The 13,328-nt window shown below is 46.8% G+C and overlaps 7 protein-coding genes across 7 annotated transcripts; 6 read left to right on the plus strand and 1 right to left on the minus strand.

The window, feature by feature from the left end:
- Nucleotides 1-56: 56 nt before the first annotated feature.
- On the plus strand, nucleotides 57-933 carry HD556DRAFT_1360204 (uncharacterized protein; the record flags this gene model as incomplete). Its single annotated transcript, XM_041302604.1, has 7 exons — nucleotides 57-145; nucleotides 214-246; nucleotides 296-315; nucleotides 368-382; nucleotides 442-480; nucleotides 540-572; nucleotides 905-933. Coding segments are annotated over exons 1-7 (242 nt in total), but the record flags the coding sequence as incomplete, so codon positions are not given.
- On the plus strand, nucleotides 930-2,036 carry HD556DRAFT_290402 (uncharacterized protein). Its single transcript, XM_041310156.1, has 4 exons — nucleotides 930-1,148; nucleotides 1,207-1,438; nucleotides 1,500-1,554; nucleotides 1,610-2,036. Exons 1-4 carry the CDS (start codon nucleotides 1,019-1,021, stop codon nucleotides 1,811-1,813), a joined length of 621 nt encoding a protein of 206 aa, XP_041161769.1. The 5' UTR covers nucleotides 930-1,018; the 3' UTR covers nucleotides 1,814-2,036.
- A 598-nt stretch (nucleotides 2,037-2,634) lies between these two features.
- On the plus strand, nucleotides 2,635-3,342 carry HD556DRAFT_1234693 (CTR copper uptake transporter; the record flags this gene model as incomplete). The annotated part of the gene is made up of 4 exons (XM_041297681.1): nucleotides 2,635-2,782; nucleotides 2,840-2,972; nucleotides 3,022-3,189; nucleotides 3,246-3,342. 4 exons carry the CDS (start codon nucleotides 2,635-2,637, stop codon nucleotides 3,340-3,342), a joined length of 546 nt encoding a protein of 181 aa, XP_041161770.1.
- Nucleotides 3,343-3,843: 501 nt separating this feature from the next.
- HD556DRAFT_1360226 (citrate synthase-like protein) lies at nucleotides 3,844-6,433 on the plus strand. Its single transcript, XM_041302605.1, has 14 exons — nucleotides 3,844-4,117; nucleotides 4,165-4,350; nucleotides 4,401-4,654; nucleotides 4,704-4,806; nucleotides 4,859-4,927; nucleotides 4,985-5,197; nucleotides 5,344-5,403; nucleotides 5,454-5,538; nucleotides 5,594-5,646; nucleotides 5,697-5,804; nucleotides 5,857-5,879; nucleotides 5,933-6,006; nucleotides 6,063-6,211; nucleotides 6,260-6,433. Exons 1-14 carry the CDS (start codon nucleotides 4,029-4,031, stop codon nucleotides 6,315-6,317), a joined length of 1,524 nt encoding a protein of 507 aa, XP_041161771.1. The 5' UTR covers nucleotides 3,844-4,028; the 3' UTR covers nucleotides 6,318-6,433.
- A 1,925-nt stretch (nucleotides 6,434-8,358) lies between these two features.
- On the plus strand, nucleotides 8,359-9,585 carry HD556DRAFT_290799 (uncharacterized protein). Its single transcript, XM_041310157.1, has 5 exons — nucleotides 8,359-8,555; nucleotides 8,620-8,708; nucleotides 8,764-8,881; nucleotides 8,938-9,020; nucleotides 9,076-9,585. The coding sequence occupies exons 1-5, from the start codon at nucleotides 8,460-8,462 to the stop codon at nucleotides 9,242-9,244; spliced, it is 555 nt and encodes a 184-aa protein (XP_041161772.1). The 5' UTR covers nucleotides 8,359-8,459; the 3' UTR covers nucleotides 9,245-9,585.
- Nucleotides 9,586-10,060: 475 nt separating this feature from the next.
- Nucleotides 10,061-10,462, minus strand: HD556DRAFT_1441551 (uncharacterized protein; the record flags this gene model as incomplete). The annotated part of the gene is made up of 2 exons (XM_041306323.1): nucleotides 10,061-10,212; nucleotides 10,264-10,462. The coding sequence occupies 2 exons, from the start codon at nucleotides 10,460-10,462 to the stop codon at nucleotides 10,061-10,063; spliced, it is 351 nt and encodes a 116-aa protein (XP_041161773.1).
- Nucleotides 10,463-11,428: 966 nt separating this feature from the next.
- On the plus strand, nucleotides 11,429-13,227 carry HD556DRAFT_1526304 (uncharacterized protein; the record flags this gene model as incomplete). Its single annotated transcript, XM_041309303.1, has 4 exons — nucleotides 11,429-11,550; nucleotides 11,612-12,310; nucleotides 12,356-13,099; nucleotides 13,153-13,227. The coding sequence occupies exons 1-4, from the start codon at nucleotides 11,449-11,451 to the stop codon at nucleotides 13,225-13,227; spliced, it is 1,620 nt and encodes a 539-aa protein (XP_041161774.1). The 5' UTR covers nucleotides 11,429-11,448.
- Nucleotides 13,228-13,328: the final 101 nt, after the last annotated feature.

The following is a 13,328-nucleotide window of genomic DNA, read 5'->3' on the forward strand; positions in this document are numbered from 1 at the left end:
AAGCGCGAATGCAATCGTTATACATCCACCAAATTTCCTCCTCACTCACTCAGGCTCCCATCCTCTAATAGTATGACCCTAGTCTCGAACGATCCCAGTTGGTGGCCATTCATTAACGCGAGTCTTATCTCCAGCTATTTTGCAGGTTTGTTCAAAGCCAGCCGCATGATGAACATGATGACTCTATCAAAACTGACTACGGTTTCGTACTAGTTGCCGCCTGTGCTGCGGTAATATATGACTGGGGTGAGCAAGATTAAGTATGAATAGACCACTGACATTATGGGATTCCTAGTACTTACGTTCGGACAAGAGGTATGTCGACACTATGACAGGAGCAACCATCTTGTTGACAACAGTTTTACAGGTGGAACTGGTCTGGGTGAGCGGACTGCCACATCAAAAGACCGATGTGAGAATGCCACAACTAATTCGCGACAGGGACGACGCTGGTCCCTAATGACCGTTTTGTATATCATTGTATGTAGCTTGTGTTTTAAGCGTGGTTAACAAGTTGTACTAACGGGAACTTATCCTAGGCACGATATCTTGGAATAGGATTTGTCATGTACGTTTTTCTATGTCTGAACCATCGGTGTTGCGCTCATTACCCATCCCTCACAAACAGGATCAGGATGTTGTGTATGTCTCCTCGCATGGACTCCGTTTCTTTCTGGTAACAGGGAGCATACAGTCAGCACTCCAACGATTTCGACGACAAATGTAGTGAGTATTCCACACTGATGCCTTCCATTCCCGTCCGAACAACTGAACTACCGTGTAGGGGTGAGTGAGATTCTCGCACAATTCGTTGGTTTAATATAATGATTCCTATGGTAGTTGTGAGTTTATTGCGAGCCTGTGATCCTCCGAAGCTGATAAGTAATGTTACTGGATTCATCAGGCCATATCATGTCCGACGCTGTTGCTTGGGTGTTTGACGTTGTAAATGTAATACTGGGCGGTGAGCTATACACCTTCGCGATATTGACTTGATTGAAATATCATTCAAGTTATCATGATTGCTCGGTTGCACGCTATGTATCAACGATCCAGAAAGGTGCTGATATTTCTCGTTGTCATCTTTCTGGCCATCAGAATTGCCAATGCAGTCATGGTCGCAATAACAATGACACAGAATTCAGGAGGTAAGCTTTAATCATGCATGAAATGTTCGAGTGCATTAGGCTCATTGCCAAGTACCAGAGGAACTTGTTCTCTCCGGCACCTATCATTGCACCATAGACTATACGGGAGATTTCCTATTTTTGAGTTCCATGAGTTTGATACTTGTCACTGTATGGGAGGTCGTTGCACTGTGTCTCGCAGTCTGGATCGCTGTGAAACACTTCCGAGAACTGCGAAGACACCCAACAAGAGGTGTTATCGGGGACTGTTTCACAGTGTTAATGAAAACTCATGTGGGTTACTTTGCGGGGTGAGCTCATAATTTGGATGTAGTTCTCTTGTTTCGCTCAGTGACGTTCTGCACGTACTAGTTTTTTTGTTTTTGCTTGCTTCAATATCGGTCTACTCTGTCCAACGCTCTTGGCGGTATGTCAATCTGTCACCGAACTGTATGTGCGCCCATGATCCATCAATTCTATAGGACACATTGTTCCTGGACATTCAGATTTATTATGGCTTCTCTATAATCTCCGCGACGATGCAGCTGTCTGTGCTGGGACCACGCCTCATCCTTAGTGTTCGAGAATATCATGCAAAACTCATGGCAGACTCCGATACAACAAGCACTATGACTTCAATTGCTTTCCAGCACCGTATCGATGTAGAAACTAACAGTAGCGTTTAGTGAAGGACATTCTCGAACTGATTGTTTTGTGATGGGCGGGTAGTCTGTAGGGGTGTTTGTTTTTGTTCATTCCAAGTTTCGTCGTGGTGCTTGCTTAAGTTATTTGACACAAGCAACTCTATTATGCATCCTGCACATAGTAAATATTGGTCACCTCCGTAGCTAGGCGGAACATCTGAAATATCTAAGTCTTTTGCAATTTGACAGGGTACCAAATTCCCACGATGCGCTAAAATGCCTCACTAATAAGATCGAGTTGTGCTCTTTCAATTCCTACCACTTTGCACCTCCTTCGACTTCTTGCAGCTCGAAGCTCGAAGCTCCGCCAAATTAGCGCAGAATATTACAGGTCCTCGACTGCAAGATATACGATTTACTTGGGAACGAATGGGCCATCGTGATAATGTTGCACTTCTGTCAACCTGCCCAACAACATAATGCACATCGTGTGCGACCTCTGTGGCGCCTCTTGCATGTCAAGTCAACTCGAAACCGTGCACTCGACATCCATACATTGAAACCAGAATTGTACGGTGAAACAGAATCCAGATGGTGTGCCTCAGGATTGTCAAGACGCAGACCAATATTAGTCAGAGCGTAGTAAGCCTAATTTGTCTACGTCTTGACACCCTGTTTTTCTCCATTCTTTTGCGACGATCTGGGATGATTCCGTCTTCTATCTATCACCCACTGGCAGCCCAGGAAGGATCAACTATATTATGGTCGGCACCCCCCACGTCGTTCCGCTAGGGGAAGACAGTTCCCACGGATAGTCAAGTTAGCTGTTTGGCCTGCTGCGCACACCTGTGAACGCCTACAAGATGAACTGGCAATCATTGGCGATCTGTATCTTGTGTTTGAGTCAAATCTGTCTCGCAGACAATGGCATGGTTATGTCCATGGATGATGGCATCACTCTTGCCGTAGGGAACATGCTGTCGTATCTGCACTTTACGCCAGGAGACACTCGTGGGTTATATCTTCTCACCTACATATAATGAACTCTTCTAACAAGCCTGGATACAGTTTGGTTCCTTGGCTGGGTTCCTAAGAGCTCGGGAGCCATGGTTGGCACATGTTTCGCACTGTTTATGTTGGCGGTGATCGAGCGCTGGATAGCGGCTTGTCGAGGAGTGATGGAATTCCACTGGAACCAACAGTACGTCCTTTTCCTTCTTTTGCATAGTTTATTTCTTACGCATGATCAGGGCGGTTATCATTGCGTCGGACAAACTCAATACTCTACCAACTCGGTCATCTCCCATTGGATTCATAAAGCGCTTCACTCCCCCCTTTATTCCTGCGCATGATATCTCACGTGGGGTCATGTTTGCAGCGCAGACGCTGCTGGATTACCTCTTCATGCTGACAATTATGTACGTTGTGTCGCTCTTTTTGGTCGTCGAGCTGTTGATTTGCTGGGCGTGGACAGGACGTTCCAACTAGGTTTCATATTCTCACTTGTGGTGGGGCTCGGAGTGGGAGAAGCTCTCTTTGGAAGGTTTGGTAGTGTTACGTGTGCGCATTAAATCTATGCACGTCCGTTTTCGTAAGTATAGAATGGCTGCAAAGTATTGACTTCCTCGTCAGGCATGCCAAGCTAGGATAGTGTATCGCTAGTCCAATTGAAGCTCTCTCTTAAGTTGAGCAGGCGGAGCTGTGTCTCTGTGACGGTGGCTCTCAACGATGCTGGAAGATGGACCAATCGTGGTACCATACACACAGATAATCCAACGCTTGTGATTGAGCTCGATGATTGCTCCTTGAATGATACCATGTTTTTCCGCGGTAGTGGGTAACGAGTGTACGGGCGCCGCCCGCCACAGAGTCAGATTTCCAAGTGACTTTGATTATTCGAGAGTGATAAAATATGTTGCGTCATAATGATACGTAAGAGGCAGCGCGAAGACCATCTCTTATAAGCGCCTGGGTACTACTAACCATCGATGAGCGTTGGCTTGGTCCAAGTCGGTATGTGAAATTTCACGTCCATGTTCCCGGTCCCGTGACCAGTGTGACCTTGTCGGACTACGTTAGCGGCAAGCTTGTGAAATCGACAGCGCCTCTGTCATCCGGTAAAACCTAATAGGAATCAAACTGAATTCGGGATGCGAATATCACAAGGAAGGCTGCTCGCGTCCGACGTAAGCCTGTTTGAGTTGTTCCGTGCCATCCATCTAAGTAGCGTCCGGTTGTATCCTCCTCTCAACTTCACATGGGCAAACAACTTCCTGCATCCGAGCTCAAGCGAGACGAGTCCCTTAGAGTTGTAGACAACCGCACTGGGAAGGAATACACCGTCCCGTGCGTCCCTCTTCCTCAGAATTTTGACTTCGATTGACACCATACAGGATCACCCACAACTCGATTCCTGCGAACTTCTTCAAGGGCATTCGTGCTGCTCCGGGTCCAAATGACAGACCTGAAGATGAGACAGAACGTGGTTTACGTGTCGCTGATAGAGGTTTTCTCAACACAGCCGTGATTGAGAGTCGTATAACATACATTGACGGCGACAATGGGATATTGCGGTACAGGTACGCACGCATCCTTCTCTTGTCACTATACCACTCATCAATTTTTGTAGAGGCTACCCAATTGAGCAACTCGCCGAACGCTCCAGCTTCCTTGAGGTTTCTTATCTCCTCATATATGGCGCGTTGCCCAGCCCGTCCCAATTGTCCCACTTCACTAGCGAGGTCCTCCTCCACGGGCCAATACATTCTGATGCAGAAGGATTCTTCCGCTCATTTAGGTACGATGCTCACCCCATGTCGATGCTTACAAGTGCTTTTGCATACTTGGGAAGCTACTATGGGGAGGCAAATCCGAGTCTGCAGGGTGAGTTAGTAGACCTGGAGTATTCCCTCATTTTGGTGACCTTTTATAGGGCAAGATTTGTTCACCAAAGCTGCCAAGGGTGATCCTGCTGCACTCCAGAATATGGATAGGCAAATATTCAGGCTGATCGGTAAAGCTACCACATTAGCTGCGTGCGTACTAGTAGTTGTCCACTTCTTCGTTCGCTGACAATAGTACATGTAGCATGGCATACCGTATCCGCCAGGGCCGTGATTTTGTTGTGCCTCCGACAGGAATGAGCTATACAGAGTCGTTAGTAACCATTTCACTAGCTTTGCATCATTATATCTCAAACTTTTCACACGCAAGGTTCCTCTACCAGCTCGACCATCTCTCACCTACAGATCACCTGTCAGAGTCTCACTCAAACAAGCCACATCCTGTACTTGCGAAGGCACTTGACATCCTTTTTATCCTCCATGCCGACCACGAGATGAACGCGAGTTCGACAACCGTACTCCAGACTGGGTCATCGTTACCTGATCCGTTCAGCGCCGTTGCGGCAGGTTGTGCATCACTGTAGTGAGTACTGTTCAGCGTCTTACTGACCCTACCTCTCGAGGCTTTTCGAGGTGGTGTTGCCTTTAATGCACTTCTACTCGTACTTTACCATTTTTTGTTCATTTATGAGCTTTCGCTTCATGTTGATGCTGACGGACTCCTCTCAGCGGCCCACTCCATGGAGGTGCGAACGAAGCTGTTATTCGGATGCTTCTTTCCATTGGCAGGTCCGTTTTTATAGCAACTATTTTTTTCGTCTCCTCACATCTTTATCAAGTCCCAAGAACGTCCCTGCCTTTTTAGAAGCGGTAAAGAAGCGCCAAAAGGTGCTAAGTGGATTCGGCCACAGAGTATATAAAACTGTGCGCAGTCATTCTCCTATTGTTTGCTGTCCTGATGATTTTTGGTAATCCGCAGTCTGACCCGCGCTCATTTATCATTCGTAAGGTGGCTGATGAGGTGTTTGCTGTGTAAGTGTTCATCATTGCGGCGAGACTGTGGGATTGATATTTGGATCAAGGACGGGTCGTGATCCACTGCTTGATACTGCGATGGCTCTGCATGATGCAGCACTGAAGGATGATTACTTCGTATCGAGGAAGTTAGCTCCGAACGTTGATTTCTGGAGGTGAAATCTATCTTTGTCCAATCATCGACATGAATTGACTTTTATCTATCAGCGGGTTGATCTACCGTGCAATGGGTAAGTACCAATATTGTACGAAGACGGAAAATATGTAACACGGTAACGGATAGGCTTCCCGATGGACTTCTTCCCAGTCCTGTTCGTCGTACCCAGAGTTGTGGGCTGGGTTGCACATTGGCGACAGGTGCGTATACCCTTCGTCTTCTTCCATTCCACGACTCATTAGTCGCTTATATGCAGATGATGCTTTCTCCATCGGGAGTCAAGATCTGGCGCCCTCGACAACTTTACCTTGGCCCGTCCACACGTGATTATGTACCTCTAGATGAGCGCACGGATGCTTTCCAAGTTGGCGTTGGCATGGAGCCGAGCGTGATTGAGCATTCAGGGTATGTGCAATCCTTCATGGTATGACAGGATACTGATTCACTGGGCAGGATGACGAAGAGGCGGAAGTTGGCCGAGGCTGCTGGAAAGGTCACAAGCAAACTTTGAGTGTGAGGGTGTAAGATTTGTCATTACTCATATACCGTTGAATGCCAACGATGTCTTGCGATTGTCGAGCCTTTCCGTAAAGATTCTAAAATATCCTGTGCGTAAGTAGTCCAAGGACGTGACTTCGGCGATAAATTTGTCTCAGTTTCTGGAACGCGATCTAACACCGTTCGGTGGTCAATGTGTTACATCTTCGCATCGCCATGACCTCATAAAAGTGGCACCGCATTTTCATAGTCCAATTGCATTCGACCCCAGTCACAGACTAGATTCGTCAAGATCAAACTCTGAGTCAGTTGCGGCCCGGAGCTTCGCACCAGTAGGTTATTCGAGACAAACAAAATAGAGTAACAAGAGCAATTAATCATAGGTATCGCTTCGAGATATATGCCCACATACGCACGCTATCTACTATTGTCCATAATTATTCCAGTATTGAGAGAAAGCGTGTCTCAAGGGAAACTCTAAATGAGGCAGGCCAAACGAGACAAGACTCAGATCTCATGAGACATCCTAGTTCCTGTATCCACTACGGGTACTTCACATGCCGCAGTGACAGGATTTAGTTATGACCATCATTGAAAAACAGCTGTGATTTCAAGTACCTGCTGCTGCAAGGAATCCCATCCTGAAGTTGTTTTCCCGTTGCGTCGCGCATGCTTGCTATTGGATATCATCAATTACTTGTCATTCAAAGCAGAAGAAGCCAAACTTTGAGGCACTGTTTTAAAATCTTGCATTCATCTCGTACCTCGGTCAACTTGTGGTACGCCGTGTACTTGTTCAATTCGACACGAACGTTTATGAGCCTTTCTGAAATGAGAAGGTGACATACGAGACAAATACAATATATGCACAGCACCTGCTGAACTCCTGGCTGAATGACTTTTGTTCTTCGTCAGTGATCAGGTCGGTGTTACAGGACAGGATTGTGAGAGAATCTGTCAGGATCTCTTCGATTTCTTTGAGGATTTTCTTTGGGGATGGATTATGTGGCCAGCGGAAATGCATATGAACTTCAGTAAAGTCTTGGAATAGGTTTGTATAATGGGTGAGTGCTGAAGTGTTCCTCCGACAGGTCGCATATTTCTATTCCTCCAGGGAACAACAATGAATGCTGGTTTAGTTGTTGTTCAACGTTGAAACTTTTTCACGGGACTGCAGAATAATAATGATATTGGTAGGCAAGGAGATAGAAGTCCCGGCGAGGACCCACAAAGTCGCCCACGAAAGAGACAAGACTGTAATGTAGAGCTGTTGTGGAAACTTGTGCATTTCTTTGGAGACGGGCTAGTAGTTCTCTGACTCTGAGTGTCTATGTCATCTCCAGCGTCAGTAGTAACGAAGATGAGCGAATTGATTATTGAACTCACATGCAGTACATGTGCACATGTTTGATTCACAGATATAGATTAGTTATTGATTGTTATTTCTATATGAGCAAGATTCAACTCACTAAACGCTCAGGCCTGTGGGCCGTAGGCGCTTGAGCCGCCCCAACTCGGGGTGTGGCTGACTCAACTGTTGATTGTGATGTTCATAATTAAAGCTGAATAAAATACTCAGACATCAAACACAAGATGTCCAGTACTAGACCTTGTGGCAGTGACACAAAGACCACCGTGACTAGATGTCATGATTTGCCTTCTCGGTCAAAAGTTACGCTGCGAACTGTAGAATCTTCATAGTACGTACAAGAACATATCAGAAAACCCCTCCCATGCAAACCTAGACATGGATGAGAGAAAAAAATATGTCTGTACTGACTTAAACGAGAGTTAGAAGCCTTGGCTGTGTAGATCTTTGTTCTGTTGAAGAATGTCCGAGTCAACCTTACATAATGTAGAACATCACCGGCACCGAACAATAGCAGGGCCCTTCTCCCTGTACGTAGCGTCCTCGCTTTTAGCTTGACCAGATTTTGATAGTCCTTGCGCATTGTAACCTGCAGGTAACAATGAAAAATGTTTGACGTCACGGTGGTGAATGCAGCGGGGTTCTAAATAATATTGATTGTATGCTTGACAAGTTGAGGCATGCCATCCGGAACCCTCCATCTCTCTCTTCTCCTACTTTCATCGCTTCCCCTTCCGCGTATACCCCGACCCTCCTTACAAACACCACAACACGCGAATTCACAATATGTTCGCTACACTCTTTTCAGTCACTCTCTTTGTCGCACTTGCCATCCAAGGCGTATTTGCTGACCTTACGATTGACACTCCCAGCCTCACTCAGGTAATCCGTCTAACTATGCATGACCTCTTAGGGTGCTGACTTACCTGCGCCAACTTGAAATTAGTGTGGAAGTGTTCAAATCACTTGGACAGCGTCAAGCCCTCCCTACAGCCTTCTTGTAGCTCCCGCAGATGATCTCTGTGGCGAGGCCCTGTGCGTTTCTTTGAACCTCTTCTGGCTCATGCAATCTTACGTTCTTGGTATGCAGCGTTGACCTTGGTCAACAGACCGGTCTTTCATATCAATGGAACGTCGCCCTTGCTGCCGGTACTGCAATTGTCCTTTTCATCGAGGATTCCCAGGGAAATGAGGCTTGGAGTGGAACTGTGAGCGAAGTGTTTTCCTTTATTCAATGAGGGATTTTATTTAACACAAATACCAGATGACGGTGGCAGCTAGCAGTGACTCGTCATGCCTGACCAGCACCACCTCATCTCATAATGCATCTGCCGTTTCTGGCACGCTGTAAGCTTTCATGTCGACAAATTGACATGCGTGAAGCTAACTCCTGCATTGACAGGCTCACAACCCCTGCCGCAGCTGCTGAATCCACAACTTCTCCATACTCTCCCGCTGGCGCTGCTAATGCGGGTCTTGCTCCCTCCGGCGGTGCCTTGTCCATCCGCCCTCTCAGCGCTTTGACCTCCGTTGGTTCTGGACTTTTGGCCCTTTTTGCATTAGCTCTATAACAGCCTTGATACCCATCCGTTTACGACGGGTGATACCCCGCTGGCTGATTTATTCAAATTTACAATTATCCTGGCGATATCACGAATATATTTATCTTAGACACGTCCTTCCACGCACGGAGCTGGATTTTCTTTCCTTTCTTTTTTGATTGGTGATTTATAGTAGATGCTCGAAGTATTGCTACTATTTCACTAGACGCGATGAGTTTCATATCTTGGTCGACTGTAATTTGGAATCAATCTTGTATTATGTTTCTGTGGGCCATTTGAGGTCTTGGGAGGCCCGTCTGAGTCTAGTTCGAAATCACATGTTTGGAACCTGACCGGGTTTCACTACAAACTAATTATTATTGCTAGTACGCGGGTCCACTAAGTCATTGGATATACCATCCGATGTAATAAGTATAGGGGAATGAATAATTCATCCGCCAGCGCTCCGCCAATATCGTTATGTAACCTCCTTCGAGTTTATGTTTTCAACATCGATATCGATCTGCGGTCCGATTCACTTGATAGTTATACGAGATATCGGGACAAATATAATTTTCAACTTACATAATACAGATACATATATATGTGTCACAAATAACTTATTGGTATAAAGTAAGTAACCATCGAAGTGATAAAGTAGCGGAGTGTGAGTTATGGAGTACGCTCGCAGCGCTTGCTGTGTATGCCCGCGTACACAGCCGGAACGCGGGGATCCTCGCTCAGCGCTCATGGCCGATAGAGTACTGATATCTAAATGACGCAATATAACTGGATGTGGTGTATCAGGACCAAAACCAGGGTTTAAGGCACATACAGGAACTGACCTCAAGCCTCAGGGGAAGTGGAAACCTCCACATGTTCAAGTCCGCGCCAGAGCTCGCCAGATCTGCGAGAGGGTACCCCTCCGTCTCGTGCTACCTCTTCGTGCTCGATCCCCTCCCAGAGCTCACCGGACCGCCGGGAAGGAGCAAGTCTGCCTGATGAGACTGTTAGTAAAAGATTCCGACTAGACATGTTTGAGAGATCACCTTCTGCAATGGCTGTTTGTGCAGGTGCTGCAGTGACCCTCTCATGAACGTTGTTCTTCCACAGAGCACCAACAGGGGTAGCCCGGGCAGAAGAAGTAGCGGTGGTATCGGTGGTCACTGTCGTTACTGGAATAGCAGCACCGAAAACAGAGAATGTGAGAGCAAGAGCGACTGTGAAGCGAGTAAAAGAAGTCAACATAATAGTAATGAAATTAGGCTAAAGATATGTGTTTGTGTGGATGAAGTTAAGATTAAAGGACTGTGAGGATCTAAATGGTTGAAGTCTTCAAGCCATTTATACGAATGACTTTGCTTGGCAAGCACAGTGCGAGAGGCCCCGTTGACAACCAGTACGAGTCATATCGGGTCAATTCTACGGTGAAAGCACTGTTCATGCCGAAGCAATGATCACTCTCATGAACGGAACAGGCAGTGAGTTGTGAACAAAACCTGTTACGAGAGGCATCAACGTCACCTTTTCATAGAACGAGGCAATCCGACAGCCTCCGCCACAGATTTTACAAAATTCATTCTGTACCTATCGCACGGAGCCGACTGACAGAAATAGCGCTCGGGAGCATCGGTATGAAGGCTCAGCGTTCTGACTAGGGCTTGATGAAACGCCTCAATCGCGGTTGTCAGGGGATAGTAAGCCATGCGCAGGTGAAGAGGCCCTAGCGCGTGCAGAAACTATGTTCCTCGGTGTCCTGACAGATTAGCAGGTGATGAAAGGAGCTAACGGACCGAGCAGTGTGAGCAAAAGGTGACGGCATTAATAATGATGCCATCTGACTCGAGAGATGAAACCCCTGCCACAAGAGTAGTCAAGACCAAGGTGTGATACACTGCCAGCATCCTCCGAGTCAGGCTGTGTCCAGCTCACCATGAACACGAAACCAGTGTTGATGTCTAGGTTTGCTAGTCAGTTGTTGCAATGATTGTGAAGACCAAGAACGGAAGATCCAAAGAGGCCATGATTTGAGAAAGCTGTAGTACTAATGTTGGGTACAAGTGCTCAATGGAGGGCGGAATGATTAGTTAAACTTGGGTCAATCAATACTTTGTACTTTCTAATTTTGGTATGCGGTCCATTATGTAATCATATCAAGCGGAGTCCTAACGGACTGTGAAACCTGGCGGCACGCTAGCGGCCGCATCGCACCAACGATCGTTTGTATCAACAGCATGATGACGACGGTTGCAATTGAATTCTTGTCGCTTCCGACAGAGCTGATATGGCGTATTCTATCCTTTCTTACTCCCAGGGACCTTTGTCGCTGTGCAATGGTCTGGTCTTTCCGTGATTATCATACATGTTTATCCTATGCTAACTTCCGTTCAACGCTAGACGTGTAAAATTGTACGGAATGCAGCTCAGAATTCTATCCACGTCCAATACAAGCTTGAGCTTTATGCTCAGGGCTTTACCGAGACAAGAAATCTAGACTCGATCGATGTTGACAGCAGGATGTCCTCACTCAAGAGATTGGCAACCTTATGGCCATCTGTCTGCCACGCCAGTACTATTTTCGAAGATACAGTGCGTGTCGGGAACCACTTATTAAAGGTACGCGACATGAAATGCGGGATTTGGTGGATGTGGGTCAATGGCAATATCTTCATTCGGGACTGCAACACAAATATCAAACTCTCTCATTCGTTCCCCATACACGAGCAGTTCTTCCAGGATCGGTTGCCGAGGTTGGTGAGAGCGCTCGTCGTCGATCCTATTCAGGATCTTGTGGTCGTAGTCCCCTTTCCTGATCTATGCATCGTGACCGGTGCCGAGCAAAATCGCCATATCTTTTCGGTGGATTTTCTGTCGGCTTCATCCCTGCTGCCACATCCAGATTCCTTGGATGCTTCTTTGATGTGCCAACATTCTTTTGAGGAATTTGGCCATTACCGCGCTGCTTTAACGGAGGAGCCTGTGATATGCGGGGATCGTATAGTTGTTTTCTATTGCATGATATCTCATCCACCAGGAATAGTGAGGCCCAACCTGTTTATACAAGTGATAGATTGGAGGAAAGGGCAAGCGAAGAGTGTAAGTTGACTTTACTTTTCAAACCCTGCCGCTCAGTATAAGCAGCATCCTTTACGTGAAGATGTTGCGGGTTTCCATCTAGTCGACGAACAGAAGTTTATTGTCATCGACACCCAGGGCATAATAACTTTGTACACATTAGAAGAACATGGCTCACCTCTGCGCCGAGTCATGTATCGCCTTCAGGAATCCGTGCGTGCGCCGTACTACCTATTTCATGCCACCCCATCGTTCTATGGTGCAACAGCTTGTCCGGACCTTGAACCCGGCTACGTGCCCTCTCCGGAGTCACAAATAATTGTTTTGGAGACTCTCACAAACGCATGCCCTGTTATTCTAATCATCGATATGGTCATCTTCTCAGGAAAAGTCTTGCACTCAGAGACGCCTGTCGAAGTTCCCTGGACGGAGTGGGGACCCCAGTATACGTGCTGCTTTCGGCATCATCCAAGCTGCCAAATCAGCGTGTTTGGCAGCAAAATAGCCTATGCTCTTCCTCGCTATGTTCATCCTTGGGAACTCAACTATAAAGTCGGAAGAAGGCAAGCGCTCGGCGATCATGATCGTTTTTATGTGCACATCTTGGACTTCAATCAACGAGCCATCGCTCGTGCGGAAAATATTTACGACCCCGACTCACCCACCCACTTTATATGCAAGCCTTCTGATTATTGTCATGCACCCGCCATTTCGACTCGTCCTTACATCCTTACCGTCTGTCGTGCTCGATTTTCGCCTATCTGCCTTTCCGGTTTATTCTTGGAACACGATCGACTTACTCTGACATGGGTAGGTGTCCTTAGTTATGGATTTAGCGATGGTTCAACTAGGCCAAACCATAGTCGCAGAATGGCACGGTTCATATTCAGGTCGTTTCTCCTGTACGGGTGGACCTCGATTCGGATCTTGTGCACTAGAATATATATCAGCAGTCGAGGGTGGCGGGGGTTACGATGAATGTTGTTGTCATTTTCTACAGGCTAACCCCGCCAGTCTTGTGTACTTCATTTATTCCCGC

Source organism: Suillus plorans (assembly GCF_016647745.1).
Source record: "Suillus plorans strain S12 chromosome Unknown HD556scaffold_19, whole genome shotgun sequence".
Classification (NCBI taxonomy): Eukaryota; Fungi; Basidiomycota; class Agaricomycetes; order Boletales; family Suillaceae; genus Suillus; species Suillus plorans.

What these genes read in the sequence shown, in the direction of transcription:
- HD556DRAFT_290402 (XM_041310156.1), top strand. Translation starts at nt 1,019, where the DNA reads ATGATTGCTCGGTTGCACGCTATGTATCAACGATCCAGAAAGGTGCTG. An exon ending in AATGACACAGAATTCAGGAG is followed by an intron (nt 1,149 to 1,206) that starts GTAAGCTTTAAT and finishes GCCAAGTACCAG; the next exon opens with AGGAACTTGTTCTCTCCGGC. An exon ending in CATGTGGGTTACTTTGCGGG is followed by an intron (nt 1,439 to 1,499) that starts GTGAGCTCATAA and finishes TGCACGTACTAG; the next exon opens with TTTTTTTGTTTTTGCTTGCT.
- HD556DRAFT_1360226 (XM_041302605.1), top strand. Translation starts at nt 4,029, where the DNA reads ATGGGCAAACAACTTCCTGCATCCGAGCTCAAGCGAGACGAGTCCCTT. An exon ending in GGAATGAGCTATACAGAGTC is followed by an intron (nt 4,928 to 4,984) that starts GTTAGTAACCAT and finishes TTCACACGCAAG; the next exon opens with GTTCCTCTACCAGCTCGACC. An exon ending in GCAGGTTGTGCATCACTGTA is followed by an intron (nt 5,198 to 5,343) that starts GTGAGTACTGTT and finishes GACTCCTCTCAG; the next exon opens with CGGCCCACTCCATGGAGGTG.
- HD556DRAFT_290799 (XM_041310157.1), top strand. Translation starts at nt 8,460, where the DNA reads ATGTTCGCTACACTCTTTTCAGTCACTCTCTTTGTCGCACTTGCCATC. An exon ending in GATCTCTGTGGCGAGGCCCT is followed by an intron (nt 8,709 to 8,763) that starts GTGCGTTTCTTT and finishes CTTGGTATGCAG; the next exon opens with CGTTGACCTTGGTCAACAGA. An exon ending in TCTGCCGTTTCTGGCACGCT is followed by an intron (nt 9,021 to 9,075) that starts GTAAGCTTTCAT and finishes CTGCATTGACAG; the next exon opens with GCTCACAACCCCTGCCGCAG.